The following is a 26,301-nucleotide window of genomic DNA, read 5'->3' as shown; positions in this document are numbered from 1 at the left end:
GAGACTCTTAAAATAAAAAAAAACTGAGTTCTAGTCTAATACAGGTCTATCTGGGTATTAATAGCATAGTCTATTTGAGAATTAATGCTCATTCCTGGATTTGAAGGAAGGGTTCCTAAACCATCCTCCTAGATGCTTTTCTGTTTAAGTATTTATTGCTTGTGAAAGGTGTATTTTTATCTGTGTTGCATCTGAGTACATTTTATTAATTTTGACTTTTTCAAGGTACAGATTGACCCATTCTCCAATTATCCAGAAACAACACATCGGCCTATGTGTGATGTGGGATATTTTTAGAAAGGATGTTTGCCCCAAAAGACTTGAGTAGAATATAGCACATGACTTTACGCAACCAAAAACTTCTTAAGGGGTTGGAGATATCTTCAGCACGATATATTAGTTAATTTTATGTTAGAACTAGTTTCAGAGCATTCATGTCTGGATAGCAACATTGCATAACCTTACTTGGTGTTTGCTGTACCAAATCAGCCATTCGCCTGCTTGTATCTTTCCTAATGTGTTTCAGGGAAATATAAACGTCTCTGGGGGAGAGAATAGGAGAAAAGGCTCTACCCAAGTCTCCCTGCCCTTAACATTTCTATTTATGTTATGGTATCAGAAACGATGAGTATTAATTCCTGAAATACTATTTCAGCCTTACATTGACTTAGATGAATAACACCTATTTATATGAAAAAATAAAAAAGTTGACACTTTCATTTTATGTGATGGCTGACTAGGGACCCTGAGACTGACTCTCTCAATTTCCTATTAAAACTCATGGAAACAAAGATGATGAACAATCAGAGGAACACCAAACCTTGATTTGACAGTCGACCTATTGCCACAATTTAAGATACCCACAAACCATAAAGTTGATCGACCAGACTGGAAAATACAATTACTCACTGACCAATGGTAAACAGTTAGAAATAACAGCTACATGGCAGGTTTCTAAGAGCAGGTATAGAGATGGATTCCTTTTCATTTTTATAATATTCACCACCCTCCCCCCCCCCCAAAGTTTTGAAATTCGTATACTCTATCTACCAAGTAGAACGGAGGACTGATATTTTTAATTCAGGGACAGGAGGCTGTTAAAGAGATAAAGTAGCTATTCTTTTCAATCTCTCTGCGTAGGATTTCTGTGAACCAGTCTCCACCTAATTGGCCAACTAGATCACCTGATTCTCTCTTTTCCTTTTCTGTGCCTGTGATACCCTGACCTTGTCCCAGACAGGCTGCCAGCTAGGGAAATGGGCACAGTTCTCTCCCTCTGGTATTTCAGTTAAATTATATGATTATCATGAATCAATTAGTTATTCCCAGATCAGTTGTTCTTGTTATTTTTCTTGTACAATTTGATTAATTTCTGTTAAACTGATGAATTATACAAAAATATATTTTTTTAAATGAAGTCTAGTGTTTTGGAAATTTTCAACAAATGTGAGTCACTGGTGAGATGCCTGTAAAAACAGCTGGGAAGAAATCATAAAGATGTAGAAGCAGTCTGTACTCATCTTGCTTAATATTTTCCCAAGTATTGAAGTTCTTGGTCTACTTTAGAAAAACCTAAGCTGGAAACTATACATGATTAATCACATGCATGGTTATGCAGAAAATATGCCACAAGACTCCAATTAGTGGTCTCATAGTTAAAGCAGAAGCTTTGCTCTTAGAAGATTAGAAAACTCTCTCTCTATAAATATATATAAAACATACATGAATATATGAATTATTAAGTCATATGTATAACTTAAAATTGTCCTACTTAAACTTTTGCTTGCAAGTCAACTTTATCTCCTTTAGTTAATAGGTCTATTGCCAGCCTTAATTACATTGATAAGAGAGCTTCCATTGTGTCTGTATTTTACAACCAATTTGGAGACTGAATCTGACAGAAATAAAATAGGCAGAAGCAAGTGGGGAACTAAGGTAGAGCACTGAACTAGGGAAGTATCCATTCAAGGAAATTGCTGTTGACAGTGGCACGGACCAGAAGGATAGATAGTCTCTGCTGAAGAGAGAATCCCTCCATTTGTTCACCAGAGTTGGCATAAAACAATGAATACTACAGGCACAGCCACCTTGGATGGTGGCCTTTTGGATCTTTTGCCCTCAGGCTGTCTCTGTGCATGTGGACTTGATTTCCTTATTATATATTTTTTATATTATATAACTTATTCACTCTTCTCCATCAGTGCATTTTCTTTCCCTCCTTTAGGCATTATTAACAAGTGGGTCATTTAATTTATTTCTTGCTGTCCATCTCCCTTGCTACAATATGAGCTCCAAGGCAGAGAACTACCTTGCTGTCGAATTCCCTGGCAAATACCTGGTACATTATAGGTGCTTACCAAATACTTGTCAAATAAACTAACTCTGGGTAGGAAAGGGACATTAGTCCCAAAATAAAAACCAAGAGTACCCATAGCATATGCAGGGTTTGGGCAGATGTCTGCTTCTTTGAGGGTAAGTAAAGGGAAAATTATCTTGGCAAGCCTTTGCACAGACTCTATAGGAAAACAGAAAGTGGTAGTTACATGAAGACTCAGAAGAACAGTTTACGTTTCAGAAGGATTTGTTACAGAGACCAGAAAAACATTTCAGAACTTTGGGGTTCTAAAAAAGTTTGAGTCATGATCTCTGAGAAATCTGAAACGGAAAGCAAAGAGCTGAGGTGAAAAAATGGTGTGATGATACGGGGAGTGACAAAAGGGAAGGTTATTGGTGGGGGTGTGACGAGAGAACATCTTCATGAGTGATGCTGAAGAGTGAGGCTGATACTGTGAGTGTCCAGTGACATGAAAAAAGAAAAAAAAGAACAAACCATGAGATGCTTTGTAAGAATGCAGAGAAAAGGAAGAGGAGTGGAAACAATGGGAGAGATGATGGTAGGTATGGAGGACAAGGTTTTAACAAAAGACAGAGATTTTCTTCAGGAAAAAAAAATGGAACAGAGGCAATGTGATCAAAGATAGAATTGATGAAAAGGTTTTTGAACCGAGGAGGTCTGGCTTTATAGATAAAAGGGTTAAGTTCTGGGTAATATAAATGAAAAGAGAGTTACTCCTAGTATGTCTTGGTAACTTGGTTCGATTAAAAGGAAAGGGACATATTGTAGAAGTACCCAGCCGAAGGACAGACACTGGATAACATGGTACAAAAGCCAGACTGACGTAGGTTTCTTCTCTGTAATAACGAGAAGACTATGGAGTTTTTAAATCACTTTATCTTTCATATGTGAAGGCAACAAAAAGAAAGACATTTTCAAGTATGAAAATACCTAGAAAATGTAGCACAGGTACTCTTCTTGTTAAAACTTGATAAAGTCAACTCAGCTGACTCCTATTTGAATCAAAAGCAAGAAGGCATTGGAAATAATGAGACTTCGTGAAACGCAAATCATCACTGTAGCTTTGGTCACCAGAACTGAAGCTGGGTGTGCACTGTAGCTTCAGATTATGTTAACATCTGAAGGAGGTAGAGAGTCAAGAGCATATAAGAGATCTTAAATAAGTAATTGTTTTGCCTCAGGAAAGTTTAAAAGATAAAAGCTCCCAGTGAGAGTGATATTTTCTGCTCCATTGCCTTCGTTTATTGTCCGTGTACTGTTGACTCACCACATACATCTCTCTTCTGAGAAAAGTTCCCCAAGTTCTGCCCACAGGCCAGATGGCTGGCTCCATTGGGATGTTCCTCTTGGACCTCCATCTCCGCGTGTAAAACTGAACCCGTACTCTCCGCTCGTATATATCCTGTGGTCCCAAGTGCCTTAATAAAATAGCAGCGGCATCCGGTTACCTGGACCTTGATTGTAGAGCGATCACGTATCCCGGTGTTTCATCAGTGTTCCTTTTCATTGTCAAAGGGGACATATGTTCATTTGGACAATAAATTGCAGGATTGCCCTCGTTCTCTTCGTCTCTTCCCTTTCACCTTCATCCTGTATCCAATCAAGTACCAGGTCTTTTCATTCTACTGTCTTGTCTATCCCAGTCTTGTCCACTTCTCCTTAGCTTCAGCACCAGTACCCTGCTTCTGTCTGTCCCTTGGGTGATGGTGACACTCCTGTGACAGGTATCCCTTCCTCATTCATTTGTTGGAGGAAGTAAAGTCATTTATAGAGTCTAGTACTTAGTAGGCAATTAACAGGTCCTAGCAGTGATGTTATAATTACTCAAAACTCTTCTTTCCTCCATTACCCTGAGGATAAACTCACAGACTCTTTGAGCTGTGTGTCTACATTTTGATTTCTCTAGCATCATCTTTCACATCACCCCAGCCTATGCTGTGTGCTTCAAGCTTCCAACTATCAGTTTTTAACATACCGTGTTCTCTTCTAGACCTTTGCTGCCTGGTAATAAAGCAAAATAAAACAAAAACCCCCACCCACCAGATCCTCAATCTTTCTCTCTCTCTCTCTCTCTCTCTCTCTCTCACACACACACACACACGCACGCACACACACAATTTGCCTGATTGATTCCTGATTAATCTTTTAGGATTCAGCTTTAAATGCTACATTCTCCGGAAACTTTTTCCAGTACCCTTGAGCCAGGCTGGGTGTCACTCTTGGAGGCCCCCTGAGACTATGTGTAACCCCTCGTATCACATTTAGCACACAGATAATCCTCCTCTGAAGAAACTTGCTTTAAACCTCGTGAAGGCATAAGTTGGGTCTTGGTCATCATTCTTACGTGACACCTAGCAATCTGTCTGGAAATAAGTGCCAGGAGCATTTGAATTAGGCACTGCCCTGGATGAAATCTTGTTCCTGCAGACATAGTCCTGTGGAGAGATGAAGAGAACTGTGGGCAAAATAGGTCTTTGAGCTTTATCATCTGAACAAATGCTTTTAAAGGCCTTACGTGTGTGACAGTAACCATTGAGGAATTGGTCACATGCACTCTGTTCATAAAATTCCATATAAAGTTAAGGAGAGCATAAGATTGGTTAAGATTGGTAAATTGGTAAATTCAGAGGCTTTGGCTTAGGTTTTTATGAAGTCTGCATTTCAAGTCCCATGGAGAAAATAAAGAAGACTCCTCTGAATTAGAGAAGTTGTGAATGGTTGAATGAAATAAGGAAGAAAAGTTGTGAATGGTTGAATGAAATAAGAAGTACCTGGTATACCAAAGGTGTTTGCTGATGGATAATTAAATATTGTGGTGGAGAAGGTGACAATTATGAAAAGTTAGTTACATGTGGTATATTTGATAGGTGGTTAAGGACAGATTTAAAACTAAGCAATCCTCCAAGGAAAAGTATGTTTCTGGTGATTGATTTTTATGGGAAAATTTTGGTTTTAGGAGGGAGAATCATCTTGCACTCAGGCTTACCTTCTTTTAAGATCAATGGGAGTTTTGGGTGCTTCAGTATAATTTCTTGTGGGTATAGTGTCTCACTTCAGATTGCATTCAACTGTATATAACAAAAAGCGTCCTACATTGGCTTCACACGAGAGCAGTTTATTTTTCTTAGGTACGTGTTTCAAAGTAGGTAGTCCAGGACTTGTGATGTGTTCCATGAGGTCGTTAAAAGGACCAGGCCCCTTTTACCTTTTTCAGCTCTACGTTAGCTTGTGGTGGTTCTCATGGTCTCAAGATTGTGCCTGGCTCTCCACCTATAGCATTGTGTTCCAGCCGGGAAGGGCATGGAGGAGCGAAGGGTGAAAGTTACACCACTTGAGTCTGCTCACTTTTATTAAATTGAGGATATATAATTTCCTGGGAAGCTCCACTTACTCAATTCTAATGATATCTCATTGTGTTACTTGGCCACCTCAAAGCATGGAGAATCAAGGGCTTTTTTTTTTTTTTTTTTAAAGTTAGGATTATTGTCATCCTTAGTAAAATTGAGTTTCTGTCAGGAAAGAATATGAGAATGGCCATTGGGTAGACAACTAGCATTATCTACTCATTAGGTTCATTAACTAGACCTCTCAGGCCATCTACCCTATTTTCTGATCATCGACTGCTCTTCCCTGCCCTTTTCTGCTCAGATTGGGGTTGGGGTTGTACTCTGTACACTGTAGAAACAGGTTTGCACTGAATAAATCAGTTCTGGATGCTAGAAGCTTCGTAAAAGCTTGTTCTCAAGACTGTCCTATCCAGTTCGGTAGAAAAATCGTATCTTAACACAGTTATTAAAGAAACAGATTTTCCACTACTCCAAAACCAAAACATAATTAGACATTGCAAAATTAAGAATTGGGAGAGAGATCAAGTAAAAACATATATGTCCTATTGGGATTTGGAAAGTACAATATTGTTTACTGTTTCCTAGTGACCTATTTAGGATCATGTTACAAGATACTTACTCCTTGGTTTACATAGTCAGCCATTCAGTGACAGATTAATTGTGTTCCTGCCTTGTGTAGCTCTATGCTGGGATGTGGTCATCTTTTCCTTCCCCTTTCATTTCTAGTTTTTTTTTTTTTTTTTTTTTTAATTTTTTTTTCTTGCTCGGAAACTACACAGATAGGATATCTTCTATAAGTAATCTATAACTTGTGCTGCTGTATAGCCTATCTTTAAATCTTCAGTCCTTTGCCTGAAACCTTTGTGAATTGAGAATTTTTAGTTTTTTGGGACATAATATGCACATATGCAGACTACATAAATACTTCAATCTGGGACAGGGCTCATCAAATAATTTTAAATTTCTGAATATTAAGACCAAGTGGAATAACTAATTGTATGTGGCTTCATGTCAGTTCAGTTTGGGTTTTGCCGCCAAATGGGTATTGAAAAAACTTTATTTTCAGAGTTTTTCGGATAGAGATCGCAGACCTGTCTTGTAGTGGTTTTGGAAGAATTAGGAGATAATTAGTTTGAAGGAACCAGCAAATTCCCTAATAAAGACACAGTGGTGCAGGAGAAAGCACCATAACTCTCCCGACTGGCATTGGATTCTTACTAGCATCATGCTGAAGTGCCTCAGCTCTTGCTCTTGGTCCTGCTTCCCATCCCTTCCAAAAATTGAAAAATGTCTGTCTTTCAAGATATTTTTGCTAGTCAAGTAGTGCCGAATCTTCACCCTCTGTCCCACATTCCCGAAGCACAGAGGTATTTAGGTGCTAACTTTCCTTGGTAAGAGTGCGTCCCCCGACTCTGCTGGTCTGCTAGTGTTCTAGCTTCTCGAGGATACGTTAGGCTTGCTTCCTCATTTTCTTGCACCTCCTGAAATAACACTTTTTATAATTCTCGCATTAAGCAGTTTAAAGTTTATGATAGGGAGCGGTGAATAATATAACCATAGATTAATTATATATGCATTTTTACTGTCATTTAGATATATTGAAGCAAATGTTTATCAGTAGGCTGCCATCATTCTCACATGCTGATTTCTAGATGATTTACAGCATGGATGGAGTTTGTCTCCTTAGTGCTTGCAGGGCATGGTATCTTAAATCATTCTTTTCATCAATTTTATGTGAACTTGAAAAGAATCTTCCTTTCCAGGCCCATATAATTAGTCTGCTGTGATTTTTTGTTCCTAGGTACAAAATTATTTTAGATTTTATTAGCTTTAGATTTTATCTGTGGAAGTGGCTGAACAGACTGCATTTAAAATGATAGTTTTAAGTTTTATTTTGGAAAAGCAGTGGCAAAGTGGTTATGTGTTCAGTGAACACCTGCTAAATTGCCTGGTTAGTCTGTTTTAATTGCCTTTTTATCGTTTACATCTTAAATCAAACTTTCTTAACTAGCTGTGTGGTTCTAGTTTATTGTCAGATTATTATACAGTGAATTAAGTTTATACAAGGTGTTTTAGTTGGTGCGATTTGTCTAATGAAATTAAAGCGATTTTGTGTGTTGCTTCCAACATCCTGCAGTTCTCATCAAGAATCATAATCGGGAAAGTGCAGAAGTTGGAGGGGGAAAGTACGTGCCCTCTGTACGTTGGATTATGCTGAGATATTTTGCTACCTTACCGTGTGAAGGCAGGGTTAGCCTGGAGACCACCACCTGTAACCAGTGGTGGTTATACCACCAGTTTATACCAGTTTCCCATCACGATATTCAGAAATGCTTAAGTTTCTAGAACCTATGCCAAACTTTGGAAAGGAGTTGAGGCAGTGTCCAAAGCTGGCATTAGTTTCGGTCTGTCTGCCAGGTAATGCACACCTCGGATGATTCTGTGCTGTGCCTGCCGTAGCACCAGAGGCTCCCCCCCACCCCCACCCCACCCTTAGGGGAGTCGCCTAATGCACTAAAAGTAAATTACATGCCCGGAACACGAAGGGTTTTTAAAAGTGATTTGGGATGGGGGGAAGTGATGATTATCCGAAAGTCCTTAGTTGTTATTTTTCTGGTTCCTGGCAAACTCAGCCCTCTGTTGTCTCTCTTCTTTCCTCCCCACATCCATCACATCTTCCAGAATTGCTTAGAGAGAGCTAATTAACTCACAGCAGTTCACAGCCTAGACTGAAGTGATACGGCGTATTTCAAAGTCTTCTATGCTTCTGAACCAGATTTTTTCCCCTTCTAACTGCAGATTAATAAAGCGTGTGCACTACAAGAGGAACAGGGAAAAGGATTTTAGTGAAGGTATCCTGATCCTGAAAAAGTCAGGAAGGGCTTCAAGCCCATCTTGGACTTCACTTCACAACTTTGTAATAAAAGAAAATTTTTAAATAGAGCCTTTGGACGTATTTCATCCTTATTTGGAGGGCAGCATTATTTTATTTTGGGCAAGAATATTGTATGTGAAATGAGGCTACTTTTCAAAGCAAAACACACCCGGGTTTTAGGTTGTTTTGTAGGTATTTAATATATCCTCGAAGTATTACAGGTAGTTGGATGGCTTGCGTGTTGTTCTTCGAGATGTGTTCCTTATCCCTTGTGACATTGTGTTTGCCGTCACCGTGAGTGATGTTTTCTCTAGTGTTTTGTATCTTCTTCGGTCGGTTCATTGGATTGTAGAATAGAATGTCTTTCCCAGGACCAATATTGTATCTGAAAGTGTTTTTGAAAATAGAAAGTGGTTTCTGTTTCTGTTGTCTTCATTTTTTTACCTCTTTATATGATGGCTCACTTACATGAAGAGATGTAGCACCGGTAAAAAGTTGTTTTTTTTTTTTTTTTTTTTTCTTTTCACCTTAAAAACCTCACACAGGATAGATTTCTCTTGTCATCAGAGATAGAGAAAGTGAATACAAACGTATTTGCCGTGTCTGTCTTTAGTAACAAAACAACTTTATTTTAGTGCATTAACTTTTAAGGTCTTTTTATTCTCGAAGATCAGCCTATTTATGTACTACGTGTTCCTCCAAAGTTACAGCGTTACAGTTATTGGAGAAATGAAATATTCTCCCGGTAGATGAAAATTACATTTTGATTGAACATCATTCCTTATGCAGTCACCCATAAATATAATGCCTTCTGCTGTCTTTTCAGAAGATGGCTACAGATGTGATTTCTGAAATGACAAGAAAATAGAACATCTGAATGTTTTAGGTAAAACAGATGGTATTTTTGTTTTCGGCAGAACTCTCTCCTAGTGAAAGCAGCTTAATTGGTGACAAGACTCTCAGGGTCAGCCAAATTATGGACGGTTTTTGTATCTGGTTCCTATTATTTGCTTTAGTATCAAAGGCTTTAGAATAATTAGAAAGGAGTATTTATCCTTCTCATTCCTATTTTCTGTTATGCCCTGGAAATAGATGTAAAATTTTTTTAGACCTGTTTTATTTATAAAAGCTGTAAAATTGCATGGTGGTTCTACTTTGGTTATATTTTGGCTTTTAGAAGTGCTTTCCTCATTCCTGAAATATGTAGTTGCACTTTTGAAAGTTAACGCTTTACGGTGTTGAGTTACAGCTATAAATAGTATTTGCAGTGATCAATTCCATACCATTGAGTTTTGGGCCGATTTCATGGTCAGGGACTTAAAAAAGAGCACAGTATTGTGAAAGGAGCTCTGGGCCGAGAGTCAGAGGCTCATTTTAGTCCCACCTCTGTCACTAAGTAGTGTCATTTTTTTAGAAACCTAATTCTGTTGTTTCATGTGCTGGGAGAGAGGGATCTGAACAGGTGATCCCTAGAGTTGCGTCTAGCCAACGGTGTTTTTCTTGTCTGTTACAACGTAAAATTGTATATAAAGGCTTCATCTAGATAAACACCAGGAAAGGAAGCTTCTGGGTGGAAAAACCCAACTGTGGAAATTAAGCCAGTTTGTCCAATGACTGAGACATAGGTGACTCTTTTCCGAAATGCCACCACTATTGCAGAACGGAGACTTGTTACAGCAGTTCCCTTCCTGCCACCGCGTACAGAAAGCCAGAGCTTCCTGAAGGAGCAGCTTGTGTTGTCGTCATAGCAGCTCAGGAAGGTGGCCTCATTTCAGTCTCCACAAAACTCCTTCGAACCGCAGTCCTGGCGGCGGAGGTGGTTGGAGGGTTTCCGAGAGAAGGCTCGTCCCCAGGCGGACACAGCACTGGCAGAGCAGCAGTCCGAGAGCCCTGGGGACATCGGGGCTCCAGGTCCGCAGAGGGCGGTGCACTTGCAGCCCGGCCACCTGCAGCGTCCTCCCCACCGCCGTCCCACCTGCAAGGTGCCGTGGGGCCCGGCTGCTCGAATCCAGATCCGGCTCTGAGTGGGTGAGCAGGCTCCTGAACCGCTGTGTGCATCTGTGCAGCAGGCGTGATTCTAGGACGTCATGGGTTCGTTGGAAACTGAAGGCTGTAACTCAGGTGGGTACAGGCCGAGAGCTGGTCAGCGTGCTAGGGGCAGGGGAAGGCAGCTGTTGGCGCGATTGGCATCATCGCCATTGCCATTCCCATTATATCTGAAAACTCCCTGCCACCTGCCAAGTTCAACTCTCTCCCGAGTTAAAAATAGTAGAATCATGTCTTTAAGGCACAGTGCTACTTGGGACTTACTGCTTTGTCAGTTAGCACCATAAACGAGCATAATTCTCTACTCAAAGTAGTATTTTCCAGCATAGAGCTTTCTAGAATATTTACTTAACAATCACATACTTTTCATCTAAGCTAAGAGCCTTTATTCGAAATATTTTGTGGAATCCGTGGATTTGAGATAGAGTATATTCTCAGAAATTAAATACGTAGTTGACAACCGCAGCTTTAGGTCCTGCTATCCTAATGTTTCATGAAGGGCACGCGGCTGTACATTTGGATCTGGTCAGCTGTGCAGTGCACTTGTGCACTTTGCTTTTGAATCTTGTCCTTGGACGAATGACTGTTCATGACATAGTAGATGGAAATAGTTTTTGCCCGTGAATTTTGAGAAAGTTATTTCTCCTACGTATAGGAAAAAAATGGTGAAAGCATCCCATGTTGGGAAGAACAGGTAATATTTATAGCCTACTATATTCAAGTATAATCGTAATTTTTATTGTGGAAAAAAGAAACTGTTCTGTTCCTTAGTGTTCAAATTCTTTTGCCCCCGAGATGAGACCATATTTGTTACTTAATCAACTGAAAGCTTTCAGAAGACATCATGTCTTATTTTTCCCCTTACAAGCATAAGTTCTATTATCTGGTAATTGAAGAGAAGCAAGACTGTGATTATACAGTTTCTGGAAAAATGTTTACGGGGAAACAGTTAAATATTTGCCTATTTAAGAAGGCGTCTCTTATAGAAACAGAAAGGTTTTTAAAGTGTGAGGCCTTGGGCAGCCCTGGTGGCGCAGCGGTTTAGCGCCGCCTTCAGCCCAGGGCGTGATCCTGGAGACCCGGGATTGAGTGTCACGTTGGGCTCCCTGCATGGAGCCTGCTTCTCCCTCAGCCTGTGACTCTGCCTCTCTCTCTCTCTTTCTCTCTCTTCATGTCTCTCATGAATAAATAAATAAATAAAATCCTTTAAAAAAAATAAAGTGCAAGGCCTTGGAACTTACATGACAAATCTTGTGCATGTATGCATGACTCCAGTAAGTGGGGTCTGTGTGAGGTATTCAAAGGTTAGAAAATACATAGAATTTCAAAAGGCCGGGAGTCATTTTTTTTATTTTTCCCCACAGAGTACTTGAGGTTTTCCCTGTTTTCTCTGTACTGTTTGCTGTGAGACCTGTACCGGGACAGTGGGGTTGGGTCACATCAGGCCTGGTGGTCAGTGGACAGGATGTGGAAAGGCATCCTCCCTGGGAGAGAGGGTCAGACAGCTGGACACAATTCATTTCAGTCCTTGCTTTGGCCCAGTTCCAAGGACCCCAAGTTCTTCTCATTGCCCACCCCTACCCTACCCTCCTTTCCAGCCCTCAAGATTTGCCTTTATGCGTTCGGTGGTATAAAGTGTCAGTCTTTGTGATGTGAAACCAGATCCCAGCCTTCATTTTTTCTTTTTCTTTTTTTCTTTTTTTTCAGCCTTCATTTTCAAGAGGACTAGTATCACCTATGTGTTAGTTTCCTCTTGCTGCTATAACAAATTGACCACAGAGCTAGTAATCAAAAAAAAAAAAAAAAGAAAAGAAAAAAAAAGAAAAAGAAAAGAAAAGCACACTTATTGTTCTACAGTCCTGGAGATCAGAAGTACGAAGCCCGATCCGCGGCCTAAGGAGGTGTTGGCAGGGCTGGTTCCTTCTGGAGGCTCTGAGTGGGGAATCTGTTTCTTTGCCTTCTTATGCATTCCTTGACCGGTGGCCCCTCCCCCACATACTCCAGCCTCTGTCGTCTCTTATCACGTGGCCACCTTCTCAATTGAACCTTCCTATATCTCTCTTACAAAGGACCCTTGTGTTTATATTGGACTGAGTTGGATAATTCAGGAAATCTCACCATCCCAGGATCTTTAATTTAATTGCATCTGCAAAGTCTTTTGCCGTATAAGTTACTTACAGGTTCTGGGGATTGGGATGTAAGCCTCTTGGGGGGAGGGGGGGTGGCGGAGGCGAGTGAATTATTCTGCCTACCATACCCCGAAATCTAATTTTTGTTATTTCCAGTAGATAAGTAGATTCTGAGTTTGGGATAATTAATTTGAAAGCATCAAGATGAGTCTATGTCGACGTTCCTCAGGCACCTCAAATTCAAGAAGTCTAAACCTTGGATTTATCACCTTTGTCTTGAAACCTCCCCCCACTACCATCCTTAGGTCTTCAGCCTTGGTTACTGGGACTACCGTGTCTGTCTGACCCTAACTGGAAACCAGGAGTTATAGAAGACTTTTTTTCTTCTGGTTTTACTCAGTCTTCCCCAGGAATCCAAAAAAAAAAAAAAAAAAAAAAAATTCCTACTGATAAGATATCCTGCCCATTTCTCAGATTTGTTCCTCTTTTCCTATTTCTGCCACTCCTGTAACTTAGGTTTAGGTTTTTCCCTTCCTACCTGGGCTGTTACAAACCAAGCTTGCTTGGTCGTCCTGCTTTTAATCCTGGCTCCCTAGGTTCTCCCTCTACCTAGCAACCAAAAGTATCTCTTCAAAATGAATCTGACCATGTAAAACTCTTTAGTTACTCCCTAAAACTTCTATAATAGGGTTTGTGCTACTTATAATGATTTAAAGACACCCATTTTCACTGTGACTTGAGATTTAGCTCCCTTTCTAGCTCATATATTGGCATTTTAGAGGTTCACTTCACTGTGTAGATTTTAGTGGTATTGGATGGCTTGTATGTCCTGAAAATAACACCCTCTCTCGTATCTTTGCTTTTATTCTCACTACCTACAGTGTATTTTCCTGCTTTCCTTTACTTGGTTATCCCTCCCCTGCCCCACTTTTAAAGAATTGCTTCTTTTTTTTGTTGTATTTTTCTGATTACTTTAAAAGCACATACTTTTTGAGGAACAGGTTTTATCAGTTAAAGTCCAATATCTGGAACCTGAGTCATTGTGATTCTTTTGTCTTTTTCTCCTTGCTATTTAGTAATGTGGCTCTGTCTTTCAGGATGCCTTGAAATTTCATAGTAAGTGGTAGACCCTGGGGCACCCGGGTGGCTCAGTGGTTGAGCGTCTCCCTTTGGCTCAAGTCATGATCCTAGAGACTCGGGATGGAGTCCCACGTCAGGCTCCCTGCATGGAGCCTGCTTCTCCCTCTGCCTGTGTCTCTGCCTCTCTCTCTCTCTCCGGGTCTCCTGAATAAATAAATAAAATCTTAAAAAAAAAAAAAAAACTTAAGTGGTAGACATTGTGTATGAAATTTATGTAGGCTCCAGAAAATATTTTCTTCTGGAAAGCATTCAGTGTTCTTCCCATCAAGCACTGTGCTAAACTGAGACTAATTTATGTCTTGTTCATCGAGCTCTCCAAGTTTTCAACTAATAGTCTTGTATCTTCTGTGGGCCCTACTCCATAGTAGGTTCCGCAGTGCCCTGAGGGGGCGCCTGGGTGGCTCAGTCTGACTCTTGGTTGCAGCTCAGGTCATGATCTCAGGGACCCAGCCCTGGGCCAACTTTGCGCTCAGCAGAGAGTCTGCTTGAGATCCTCTCTCCCTCTCCCTCTGCCCCTCCTCTTACCCCACTCCCTCTGTCTCTCTAAAATCCTTTTTTTTTTTTTTAAAGCTTTTATTTATTTATTCATGAGAGACAGAGAGAGAGGCAGAGACACAGGCAGAAGGAGAAGCAGGCTCCCTGCAGGGGTCCCGATGCGAGACTTGATCCCGGAACTCCAGGGTCACACCCTGGGCCAAAGGCAGACCCTCAACCACAGAGCCACCGAGGTGTCCCTAAAATAAATCTTTAAAACAAAACCAAACATCATGAAGGGTCTCTGCTCTACTTTTCATAGGCTTTCTTTTTAGGGTTTGAGGCCCCCCTTTCTGTGCAAGGGCCCAGGATTGACGTGTGTACCGCGGGGAGAGCCCCGGGTGTACGTGCAGCCTCTGAGTCCAGCAGAGAGGCAGAAAATCCTCTTTCGGCCCCCTTTTCGGCCCCTCTGCTCCCCTGTGACCCCCCCGGGCTCTGCCCGGAACCCCGCCGTCCCCGTGCTGAGCCCCGGCAGGTGCTCCCTTCCTGGCGGCCTCTACCCCCCAGCAGTTCTCCGGCCCTCGAGCCGACGACGCCTGCCCCCGTCCGCGTGTCGTGGCCGGGAGTGGGCGCTCCGGCCTCTCGCCCCTCCGTCTCTCCCGGGTCGGGTCTCCTAGAAGCTGAAGCAGCGTTTATTTTTCAGCTTCAGTTTGGTAGTTGAAAAATGTTCACTTTCTCTGCTTGGGTGTTTATGTTTCTGTTGATTTATTTGTAAGAGCACTTCACAAATTTTCCAAATTTGATTTTCTTTTATTTTTTTTATTCTTCAGTCTTATTTTTAAGATAGAAAATGCTTCAGCTTTTGTTATCAACTCTGCTAGCCTTTCGCTTTGCTATTTTTCACTGTTAGAGTTACAGAGAGCCTGGGTGCCCCAGATGGTAGATTTATTTTTTCTACTCCTCTTGCATCATTTTTAATGTTTCCACGTCTTTTAATCTAGACTCAATGTTGTGTTGTTTGGGGGTTTTCTGGCATATTGTTTTAACATGTCTGTTTAACCATTTGTCTTGCCCATCTATTATTCTAAATATATTATAGAATTGTTTTGCTCTTTCTCCCAACAGAAGGATTTCAATGGGATTTCGACTAGCATTGCATAAGATACATGAATTAATTTTGGGAGAGTTGGGGTTTTTTGGTAATCTTTTACTTTTCTCTCCTAGAAAAGTAGGTCTCTCCATTTATTCATTTTTATGTCTCTCCATAAAGTTTTGTTGTTTTCTGTATATACAATCATTTTGTGTGAAATTAATCTCCTATTTTGAATACTCTGCTGATTCTTAATCATCCTGCCAACTTTTTGTGTGTCCCGAAGGATGCTCTGTGCATGCCTTTGGCCCATTACCTACCCTCTTTATTGAACTTAACAGTTTCTGCCTCTCGCTTCTCCTAGATAATAGGTACTTGCAGGACAGGGACACATTCATAAGTTTATAACTACAAATACCAGGAGGTAGCCTTCTCTTTGTCCTTTTTTTTTTCTTTTTAAATTATTGTGCACCATGTGGTTGCTTTGTACATGTATGTATTGTGTGCACCTGTGCATTTGGTTCTCCCCTCCACGTTATTTGAGCTCTTGTTTCAAGGCATCTTTGTTATCGCATCCGTGGTTGGGTTAATTTCTGTCATCTAGGTTTTTATATTCCTTACAAAGAAAAGCATGCGTAAGGCAGCGCAGTGACCTGGGTTAATTGAAACACTGACTCCACCATGCAGTGTGATTCTGTACCAGAGTCCTGGGTCAGGACGCCAGGAGGATTATGTAAGGAAGAGGGGAGACGTAATTGCTATTGAGATTCTCCTTTCTGTCAGATCTGAGCTATGTGATTTTCCAAACATTTTATCATTTAACCCCAATAGGGGTCTTGTCCCCTGATTGGATAGATGAGGATATTAAGGCTTGGAGAAATGAAATACTTTGTCCAGAGCCTCTCAAGTCCTCAGTGCAGTGCTGCGGTTTTCAGCTTGAATGTGTTTGATTCCAGAACCCAGGAATCCCTGAACTGTGTGATTTTTGAAGACCTGCCATGTTTCAAAATGGCTCTTTTTTGTTTTTAATAACTTCATTTTTTCCCCCTAGCAACGAATATGGTAAGCATTATTTTTTTTAAAATTTTTATTTATTTATGATAGTCACACAGAGAGAGAGGCAGAGACATAGGCAGATGGAGAAGCAGGCTCCATGCACAGGGAGCCCGACGTGGGATTCGATCCCGGGTCTCCAGGATCGCGCCCTGGGCCAAAGGCAGGCGCTAAACCGCTGCGCCACTCAGGGATCCCAGCATTATGTTTTAAACCAGGAAAACTAAGTGGACTATATCAAAAAGACTTCAAGTCTATAAATTGAAATTTTTATAAGCCTATAAATCCCTCTTTCCACTTTTAGAAAATTCTGTAAGTTTACTGCTTTTCTTTAGATTATGCTCCACTAATGAAGGCTACTTAGAGAAAATGAATATATTCTTATTTGAAATGAATTTTTTACGATGTTATCATTAAGAATCAGACACACTGAGCTCTAGTCTGCTTTATTTTTAACTTTCTCTGTGATCTTGGATCTGTCATTTTTCCCTGTATAGCTTGTCGACCTTAAAAGCATTTGTGTGTGTGTGTGTGTGTGTGTGTGGAATTAAAGTAAATGAAATGAAAATGATCTGATAAAACTATAAAGCCCCACACTAAGTAGGCATTATTTATAAATGATATATTCACCTAGCGGGACTTTTGTGCATTACTCATTTATCAGCTATTTGTTGGATGTTCTTCTGGGTCAGGTACTACACTGGGCACAGGAAGTTACAATGAGTTTTCATATAACCTAATGTTTGCTTAATTGGTTTTAAACTGCACTTAAAGGGAACTTGCAGAGACTTCTCATTCAGTCTCAATCATGACTATATGTAATGCTTTTTAAACATTTTCCTTGAATATTGTTTTGTTTACCTCATATCTTGGGGTCATAAGATGGCCTCCTTAGTATATGTCACAAGATTTTTTTCTGTTGCAGTGTTCCAGTTTATAAATTCTCTTTTACACACATAGTATATTGAAGTGCAAATGGCTCTGTTCATTCTGAGCTTCTTGAAGAAAGAGGCTCCGTGGGGATCTTTGGCATCAGGGAGGAAAGTTCTTCACATATGAATTTGGAACTAAGGAAATCTCCACAGGAAACCCCCATTGTTAGAAAGATGCTTATAAGCTTGACCTGTGAGTTAAAATGGTTAAGAAGAGGGATACATAGTGGGTACAGTTAAGTTTAAAGCCTTGTTGTGGCCCTATTTGCTGGGCGAGTCTTGCCTGCATACCTAACCTCAGTGAACCTCAGTTTCCTAGCTGTTCCCTGGGAAGGATGAAGGGCTGTGCCTTATTAGTTGCCTATACATCCTGAGGGCTGGGCCCTGCAGAGAGGAAGCACACTAAGTGGTAATGCCACGGTCCCTCTGACCACGAAGCACACGCCTTCCACTCTGCCCTTCATCCAGTCCTAGAAGGAAGCCCATGTGGTCCTAGTCTCTTGTTCATAGTTGGCACTGATTAGATTTGCCTTAAAGAGAGATTGCCATGGTTGTCTTTTTTTAACATGGCGCGAATCATTCCTACAGAGAGGGTGAAGAAATTCTAAATATATTCATCCTTGATAGTCTTCAAGGACCGAACCATATTTACAGTGGAATTCTAGTTCTTTTCTAAAATGATTCCCAAATTTGATGTGAGCATAGATGTCCTTTCATTTTTCTCCCAAAGTAGATCATAAGCTGTTGTCTAATTTGATTGGCAGGTAGCATATCAATGTTTTGTCTTTGTGAGGTGAGGGTGGTTCCTTGTACACAGAGAATTGAGATCACTGCTGCAACCCCAAGTTAAGGGGGCCTGGTATCATAATGAGGACGAGGAGGCTGGGTGTGACCTAGTGATAGAGAATAGGTAGGAAGCTAATGAAATGTGGGGAAAACCAAGGGGAAGAAAGTTCTGGGCTTCCTATATAGTTACTTACAAGATGAAATAGAAACGACCCCCATTTTTAGGATATAAATATTACTCTTTTATTAGTGTGGATCAGATATTATTGATTTGCAATAGTTGAGTTTGATACTTAGGATGTGAAAGCTGTTGGTTTCATTCACAACTGAATGAAATGGACTCATATTTGGGATGTTGGCAGTATAAATGTTGACTACCAAACATGATAATGCAAATGAACATTTAGTTAATTTTTGATTGTATACTTATTTCCAAAGGAAGATAATTCATATATGATTATACTTTCTCTGTACTCTACTTAAAAACATATAGATAAGAGTTGTGTGTACGTCAGGTAAATTTATGCTGTGATGCACTTGAAGAACATGGTGTGAATCTCTAATTAGGTTAAAAAATGATTTTCTTAGCACAGCATTATGCTCATTATAAACTCTACACATTTAGTTTTTGAATAGATTCCTGGCATGATAATTATATAATCATTCAGTACAGTAGAAACATCATTATGGTCACATACTAATTAGCTACTAAAACGAAACAAAACAGAACCTGATTCACAGCTTATTATAAAATCTGATTTAGTATTGTATAAAACCAAATGTATGGTTAAAGTTATTATTTGCTTTAAACATGAATTTTTTTCCCTCTATGGGCCATGGGAAGGAATCAGCGTTCTGGATGCTTACTACCTAATTTATTGCTTGGGCACATGTTACATTTTATTATCAGAGCCCTTATGCCCAGCCCCGTGTGGTGGAGCATCTGAGGAACTTGCCAGTAGGAATTCTAGGCTCAGTACCTGAGTGTGCCTCAGGGCTTTTGCAGAGTTAGGATCCTGGCCTGAGTCTTCAGACCATGTCTGAGAGTTCTTCACCTCTTGCCTCTTACCTTTAATCCCCTGGGAATATGGGGCTCAACAGTAAATCACTAATTTCTGGGATGCTGATTTGAACATGTTGGGTGCTGAGAAGTGATGCTCAACTGTTTCTCTTCCTCTGTGCACCTTAGGAATATAGTATTGTCTTCCTGTAACAGTGAATCCTGGCAGTTGTGATTCTCCAGGGGGGGGTTGTGATGGGACAGGTCAGGTGACACGTAAGCCCAGGTAGAGGTTAGTAGGAGGGTGCTAGTAGGTTGGCAGGTCCCACAGGTAAGTCTGTTAAGCATACCTCGGGGGGGGGGGGGGGCGGGGGGAGTTGCCCTCTCTGTTCTTTAGAATTGCTTCTGTGGATAAACTAGGGTTTTACTAGTACATCAAGGCTTCACCATCCTTTGTAAATGTTTTTCACTGCGTGGCTGCAGCCCCTCTTCTCTCATGTACCGATAGAAACTTGGTGAACATCAGTGATGTAAGTTGGGTTGTGTGGTCCAGATGCATATTATGAGCTCTGGGAGTTAGACACGTCTTTATTGCTGTGTTGTCACTTGAGGCATCTCAGAATACTATTTCTGTCATAAGAGCTTCTCCTGATGCACCATTTCTAAATCAAACATTTTATAGATTTTACGCTACATCCTCTTTTTTTCTTTTGTGTTTTCCTGTTGTCCTTTAGTTTTGACCACAGCATCTGTTAATTGTATTTCTTACACGATTTGCAATGCAGTTGAGATACACAGGACACACATAGGTTAAAAGAGGACTACTAGGCTTCCTGATGGACTAAGTACACGGTGCTAGCTTGTGTCTGCCATCTCTGATGTAGTTGTGAGGGGCCTGGGGGAGATGGGGTTGCTGTCTGACTGTTCAGTTCTTTGCTCCTGAAGTTGCAAAACTGTGTAAGAAACCCAAAATATTTCAATCAAGAAAATACTCACCAATGAAATCAGTGAGTTATATTATTCAGACATCCTCTTTAAAATCCCTTTTGATTTATTTGAAGATAATATGATTCAAATTGATCATAACGTACAATCGCCTTTCAAAGGCTGTGTATTTCCTGAAGCCTGTGATAAGATGGTCTAGGACACTTCTCACAGGCAAAGCCATGAAACACTGAGCATCTCCAACTAAGAATTCTTTGAATATCAAAGAAGTTGAGAGAGGACTTCAGTAGAAATGATGAAGTGCTTGAGTATCTTTTACAAATTGTAGTTATGGTTAAAACTGTCCTATAAAAAATTAAATGCATGAAGGAGGTCATAATGTGCTAGTATAAAATATTGTTGAAAAAAGTGCCAGAAACTCCAGTTCATTCATTTTTGTTCATTCTAAGAATTATATGTAGTTGTAAGTATTGCCTAAACTTATTTTTAATAGTTTGTATTGTCCTTTTTCTAGCTAGGCCCAATCAAATCCTTTTTAGCACTGTTTGTTGTAAAACTTTAACTCCGTTTTAAAGTGGATTCACCTCAAACTATGTTTTTTCCAGAACCAAATCCTTAGATAATAAGGACCACATATATATGTGATTCTGCATGGATAGCCATACATTTTTGCTCTCTTTTAGTGGTCTAAAATAAATGTCAGGATTGTAATTGATATTAATTGTGGTAAAATATAAATGGGCAGTGTATGTGTTTTTTAATCAGCTAGCTTAGTCAAGGATCAAGAAATTAGTTGTATCAAGCTGATTGTTTTAGAAAGGCTAATAAAACTATGTATATAGGTCATTTTCTGGGTCATGAAAATAACTTTATTATAGTTATATTAATGTCTTCCATGTGTATAACACTTTATTCTTGGAAGGTGAATCATTATTTCATTACCTTTTGTACTCTGTGTTACATGTGATGAAATCGCGTGTTCTCCAGAAATGTTACCAGAATGTTCCTTATAAATCCGCTCATAAGACACTCTGACCATCTATGAGCTGAGTCCTTACACATGGTGTGAAAGAAGTAAAAATATTTTTAAGACCCGAGTAGTGAAGCAGCTGTTTTTGCAGGTATCTTGTGGTCTGTAATCCTTCAGAACAAGAACGAATCTCAGTGGTCTCCATCTATGTGAGTTCCCCAACCGCACAAGTGTCTTCTGCTTCCGGAAAGCCAGTGGAAATTCAGATGAGTGCAGTCTGGAATACAGCAAATACTATTTCACAGACAGCTTATGAGGTATGTTTTTACCATCAAACTTAGAGGCCATTAAAAAAAAAAAAAAGAGCCAGGATGTAGTTTTTAAATGTATACATGCCCCCTTGAGCTGTCAAATCGTGTATGTGAAGTGCTTAAGGTTGTGAATAGCAGAGGGTGTAACCAACCAGTTTACTGGCACTAAAGGAAAAGAGATCCCGTGTTTCCTAGAATACGAAGATATTTGTTAGTGTGTATATATCATATGTTGTTATCAGTACGTGTCATTAGCACGTATATTGTTTATCTTTGTAAGTACTGGAACTTTTTCCCGAAGTGATGAAGTCATCATTACTTAGAAAATTTTGAATTTTTTTGTTTAACTCAATGGAATAACAATTATGCACATTGAAAGTGAGATAAATAATAACTTTTCTAAATAACTTCAGGTACTTGTAGGTTTTCATTGCAAAGGTGATGTAACACACCATGAAAGAAAGACTTTCTAAAATATAGGAAAGTGCTCTTTTCCTGAGATACTTGGAAATGGAAAATGTGGGCTGAAGTAATAGATGTTTTTGGAGAAAGTTCTTAAAGTAATATTAAACTGAACTCCCACATCACTAGAAAAGTTGGATTTTTGGAGTCTCGAGTGCAATTTAAACTGTACTTCTGAAGACAACAACTACAAGCTAGGAACTCTAAATGAGAATCACTTGGCTTGTTAAAAGCCATTGCTGGCTAAATTCATAAATTCATAATCCCTTAGGTAGAAAGGTATGATAGAAAAGTATAATAGAAGTTTTGGTCAGATGTTACAAGAAACACCATCTCTAGAAAATGGGAGAGTAGCTCCTAAAAGGCCGGGATCATGACTTACAGTGTGTGCATCCTCTGTGCTGTGTGCATTGTCTGCTGGACCCCGGGCATTTGATGGCTGCTGTTACCATGATGAATACTTATAGTATTACATTTACCATTTTTCTTTTTGATGTACTTGAATATCATAGTATTATAAAAAGATTCCTGATAATTAGGAAAAATCATTGTTTAACCCGAGCTCCTACCTTCATGGAGCATTTTCTCCTCTGAGCACCCGTGAGAAGCACTGTAGGATGATCAAGGCTACTCATATAATTTCATATATTAAATGAAAACATTCGTGCCTTCCATAGTCCTACCAGCTTGAAGGTAATAGAGTCCCTGGATAAACAGAAATGTGGATACTCTGCCCATAAATTCTCAAAACATCTTTATGATGAGTATGATATTCATTTTTAAATATGGTAGTTTTTTGTTTTTACTAGGCATGTAAATGCTTTCCTTTCAGTAGATTACATTTCTTTTTAAAAAATTCTCTCCTCTGTCTTTTAAAGATCTCTTTCCTAGTACAGATACCCCCACTGGGACTGAAAGTGTATACAGTTTTAGAATCAGCAAATTCAGACCCACATTTAGCTGACTATGTCCTGTATAATGGTAATGTGAAAGATAAAGGAATTTTCAACATGAAGAATGTGAAAAGTCCTGAAGAAGATATAACTCTTGAGAACTCTTTTGTTAAACTTCGGTTTGGTCAGTCTGGGCTTATGGAGGTAAGTTCAGAATAGTTTTTCAAATTCTTGGCAGGCTTATCACTTTTATTATAATATATGCAGATTATGTATGCAGAGGGGGAAAAGTTGATGCAGATATTCTGGGAGAAAGGATGGATGAGCTCTATGTATCTGGTATCTGTGGTCCACTAGGACAATTTGCTCCTAACAGATCTGTCTGTGGGTGGTGCTGCTCCTGGAACTCTTATTACTGGTCCACTGGATAAATATAGTGGAAATGAGAAATGTTTGTGGAAACTCTGAAAGCACCATGACACAGTAAATGTATGCCTCTTGAATCTAATAGTAAAAAATTTGAGTGTATATTTGTATATAACTTTAACTTGAACTTTTCTAGTAATTCATTTTTATTATACTTCACATATTGGTCCGTACCTACTGGAAATAAAAAATAAACCTGCTTCTTTAGCACACAAAGTTTGGGAAGCACTGGTCTACACCTCTTAATTTGTGTCTCTTTCTTCCCTAATGAAGTATGTTCTTTTCGTTTCTGTTAAAGTTTTAAATTCTAAGTATAAAGTACAAAAGTATACTTTTAAGATTTTGGGTGTTCATCCTGGAATTGTGAATGTTAGAGGCTGAATATTAGCATTTTTCAGTCTATCCTGGATTTTTGTTTTTGTTTTTGTTTGTAACCGCCATGGACATGGAACCAGATGCAACATAATTAATATCTTAATAATGAGTTGCTTTTAAACATTTTTTGATTCTTAGGAAATGGTAAATAAAGAAGATGGTAAACATCATGAAGTAAAAGTGCAGTTTTCATGGTATGGAACCACTAGTAAAAAGGACAAAAGTGGTGCCTACCTCTTCTTACCTGATGGGGAAGCCAAGGTAAGTGCCAATGAGCTGAGCTTTCAATAAGCATTTATTGAAAGACTAATGAATTAAAAAATCAGTGCATCTTATCATTTTGTCATCTATTAGGAATAGATGAGTTGGTTCCACTGTTTTCCTTATTGGCATTTGGCAATTTGTACTTGAGTGTTACGTAAACAAATTATTTTTTATGGTTGGAATTCATTAAGATGCTACAATGAACAATTGCTCTCCATGAAAAGAAGCTAGATTTGATTTAGGATGCAGATGCTATTGTGGTGTTATATACATATGTGGCATGGCATATATAGAGACAAATTAATCTAGCCATATGGGAAAAATAAATTGCCCACTGGGCCATTTTTCTCCTTAACTTTTAGCACTTGAAAAAAAAACAAAAAAAAAAAATGTTTTCTCTCTCCTTGCCTGTAAAGGTGTAATATATGCAAATTTTGGCACATTTTTGAAAATGCAGAAAACAGTAAAATTTACCAACTATTGCAAAGGCATGCAAACCCCTGCCAACATTTTGATGTATTTTTTATTGTCTTTATTATGCATATCCCTTTCTCCCCCATTTTCAAGTCTTGTCTGAGTAAACTTAAACATATTATTTTTCATTGTGACAGTGCTCACAATCTGATAGTATGTTCTTTGAAAACAATTTTAATACATACTGTTGTGATGAAAAACTTATAGCTATAAGATGATTGAGATCTGAGGGTCCAATGTCTAACATGGTGACTATAGTTGATAACTCTGTATTATATAATTTGCTGGGAGAGTAGAACTTAAATGTTCTCACACACACAAAAATGTATATATATGCGGAAAAAAAGAATTTCTTATTGTTGGCATCTGTGGATTTTTTTCCCCAGTGCTTCACTACTGTAACATTGTGATAAGCTTTCTTCGTAGCATTCTTTTTATGCGGTGTTGATTATTTCCTGAGAATAACTTTCTAGAAGAGTCATTTTGTGTCAGTGGATGAGGCCTTTAAGACTTGATTTCTCTTTCTCCTCTAAGATGACTGCATAAATATTCACGCCCACCAGCGTTTTTGAGAATAGCTCTCTAATACACCACTCCAAGTACTGAGAATCAGCCATATCACAAGCTGTACCTATAATAATGGGTGAAAAAATATTTTACTGTTAAGATTTTGTGATTATTAGGGACGCTAAACTTTATACATTTATTTTTCTCTCCTCTATCTTTTGTGAGTTTCCTATGTAAGTTCTTTGACCATTTTTCTACTGGTATGACTTATGGATCTGTAAGCATTCTTTATGTATGGTAAAAAAATTAATCCTTTTTCCTATATGTTGGAAAATGTTCCATAAGTGTGTCATTCAATTTAATTATTTTATGTGTAGTAGTATTTTTTAAAATTTTTGTGTAGTCCTGTATTTTTATTCATTAGAGCCTCTTCCTTCACTTTTCTACTTACATAGGTTTTCTCCACTTGAAAATAAGTTTAAATATTCTCTATATTTTGTTGCCTAGAGACCTGTCTCCCACAAAAGTTACTTTTGTTTTACAATTTAGAAAAGCCCGCTGACCAAAATCAAATGATAGATTTTGAAGAATAGCATTATTCACCTTAAGGAGTCTAGTTTTTTGTTGTTTGTTTTGATTTTTTTTTTTTTTTTTTTTTTTTTTTAATCAGTGAGGAATTAAAGGTAAACGACAGCTCATAGTAGCCATTCCAGGATGGGCAGTGGCTCCTAAGTATAAGCTGTATCAGTCTGGTCTCACTTAGATAGGAATTTGGTTTTTTGGTTTTTTGGTTTTTTTAAAAAGATTTTTATTTATTTATTTGAGAGCGCCAAAGAAGAGAGCACAAAGGGGGAGTGGCAGAGGAAGAGAGAGAAGCAGGCTCTGTGCTCAGTAGGGAGCCCTACGTGCAGCTCCATCCCAGGACCCCGGGATCATGACCTGAGCCAGAGGCAGGTGCTTACCCCACTGAGCTCCCCAGGCGCCCCAGAAGTTTGGTTTTGATTGTGCTTAAACTAAAGAAGAAAAGTAGCTGTACTTACAGAATATTATGCATGGACAGTTGTGACTAATTTATTTAAAATTATTCTATCTTTAAATAGCTCTAATATTAAATAAAAAGACCAAGAAAATTATCATATGTTTATAAGGAGAAAATAAAAGACTATCAGGAAGGCAGCTGGGTGCGTCAGAAATGGGCAGGAGCCCAGAAATCCCTGTGCCAGCTTTCATCTTCTTCCCTTACTTTTTAGCTATATGGTAAAATTAGGTTCAAAAACTTGGGAAACTCTAACGCATTGTATTAATTTCAGAATATTTTTTCTAGAACCAGAGAATATGTACAGTAGGAAGAAAATTGCACGGTTCTGAAAATCCAGTGCTACCTAAGTAGTCCACGATGCAGGCCTAGCTTGTGCCATTATTGAGCTTCTGCAGCCTGCAAAGCTT

The 26,301-nt window shown here is 39.2% G+C and overlaps 1 protein-coding gene across 1 annotated transcript in view; it reads left to right on the top strand.

Annotated features, from left to right (window-relative positions):
* MAN2A1 (mannosidase alpha class 2A member 1) overlaps positions 1-26,301 on the top strand; it is a 162,037-nt gene that overhangs the window by 97,374 nt on the left and 38,362 nt on the right. The window contains exons 13-15 of the mRNA XM_077861780.1: positions 21,295-21,460; positions 22,795-23,013; positions 23,749-23,871. Of these exons, the coding sequence (XP_077717906.1) occupies positions 21,295-21,460; positions 22,795-23,013; positions 23,749-23,871 (508 nt within the window). The remainder of the gene's footprint in view (positions 1-21,294; positions 21,461-22,794; positions 23,014-23,748; positions 23,872-26,301) is intronic.

The sequence above is a fragment of the Canis aureus genome, chromosome 2, assembly GCF_053574225.1.
Source record: "Canis aureus isolate CA01 chromosome 2, VMU_Caureus_v.1.0, whole genome shotgun sequence".
NCBI classification, from domain to species: domain Eukaryota; kingdom Metazoa; phylum Chordata; class Mammalia; order Carnivora; family Canidae; genus Canis; species Canis aureus.
The sequence above is the reverse complement of the archived record's forward strand: the minus strand, read 5'-3'. Positions and strand labels throughout refer to the sequence as shown.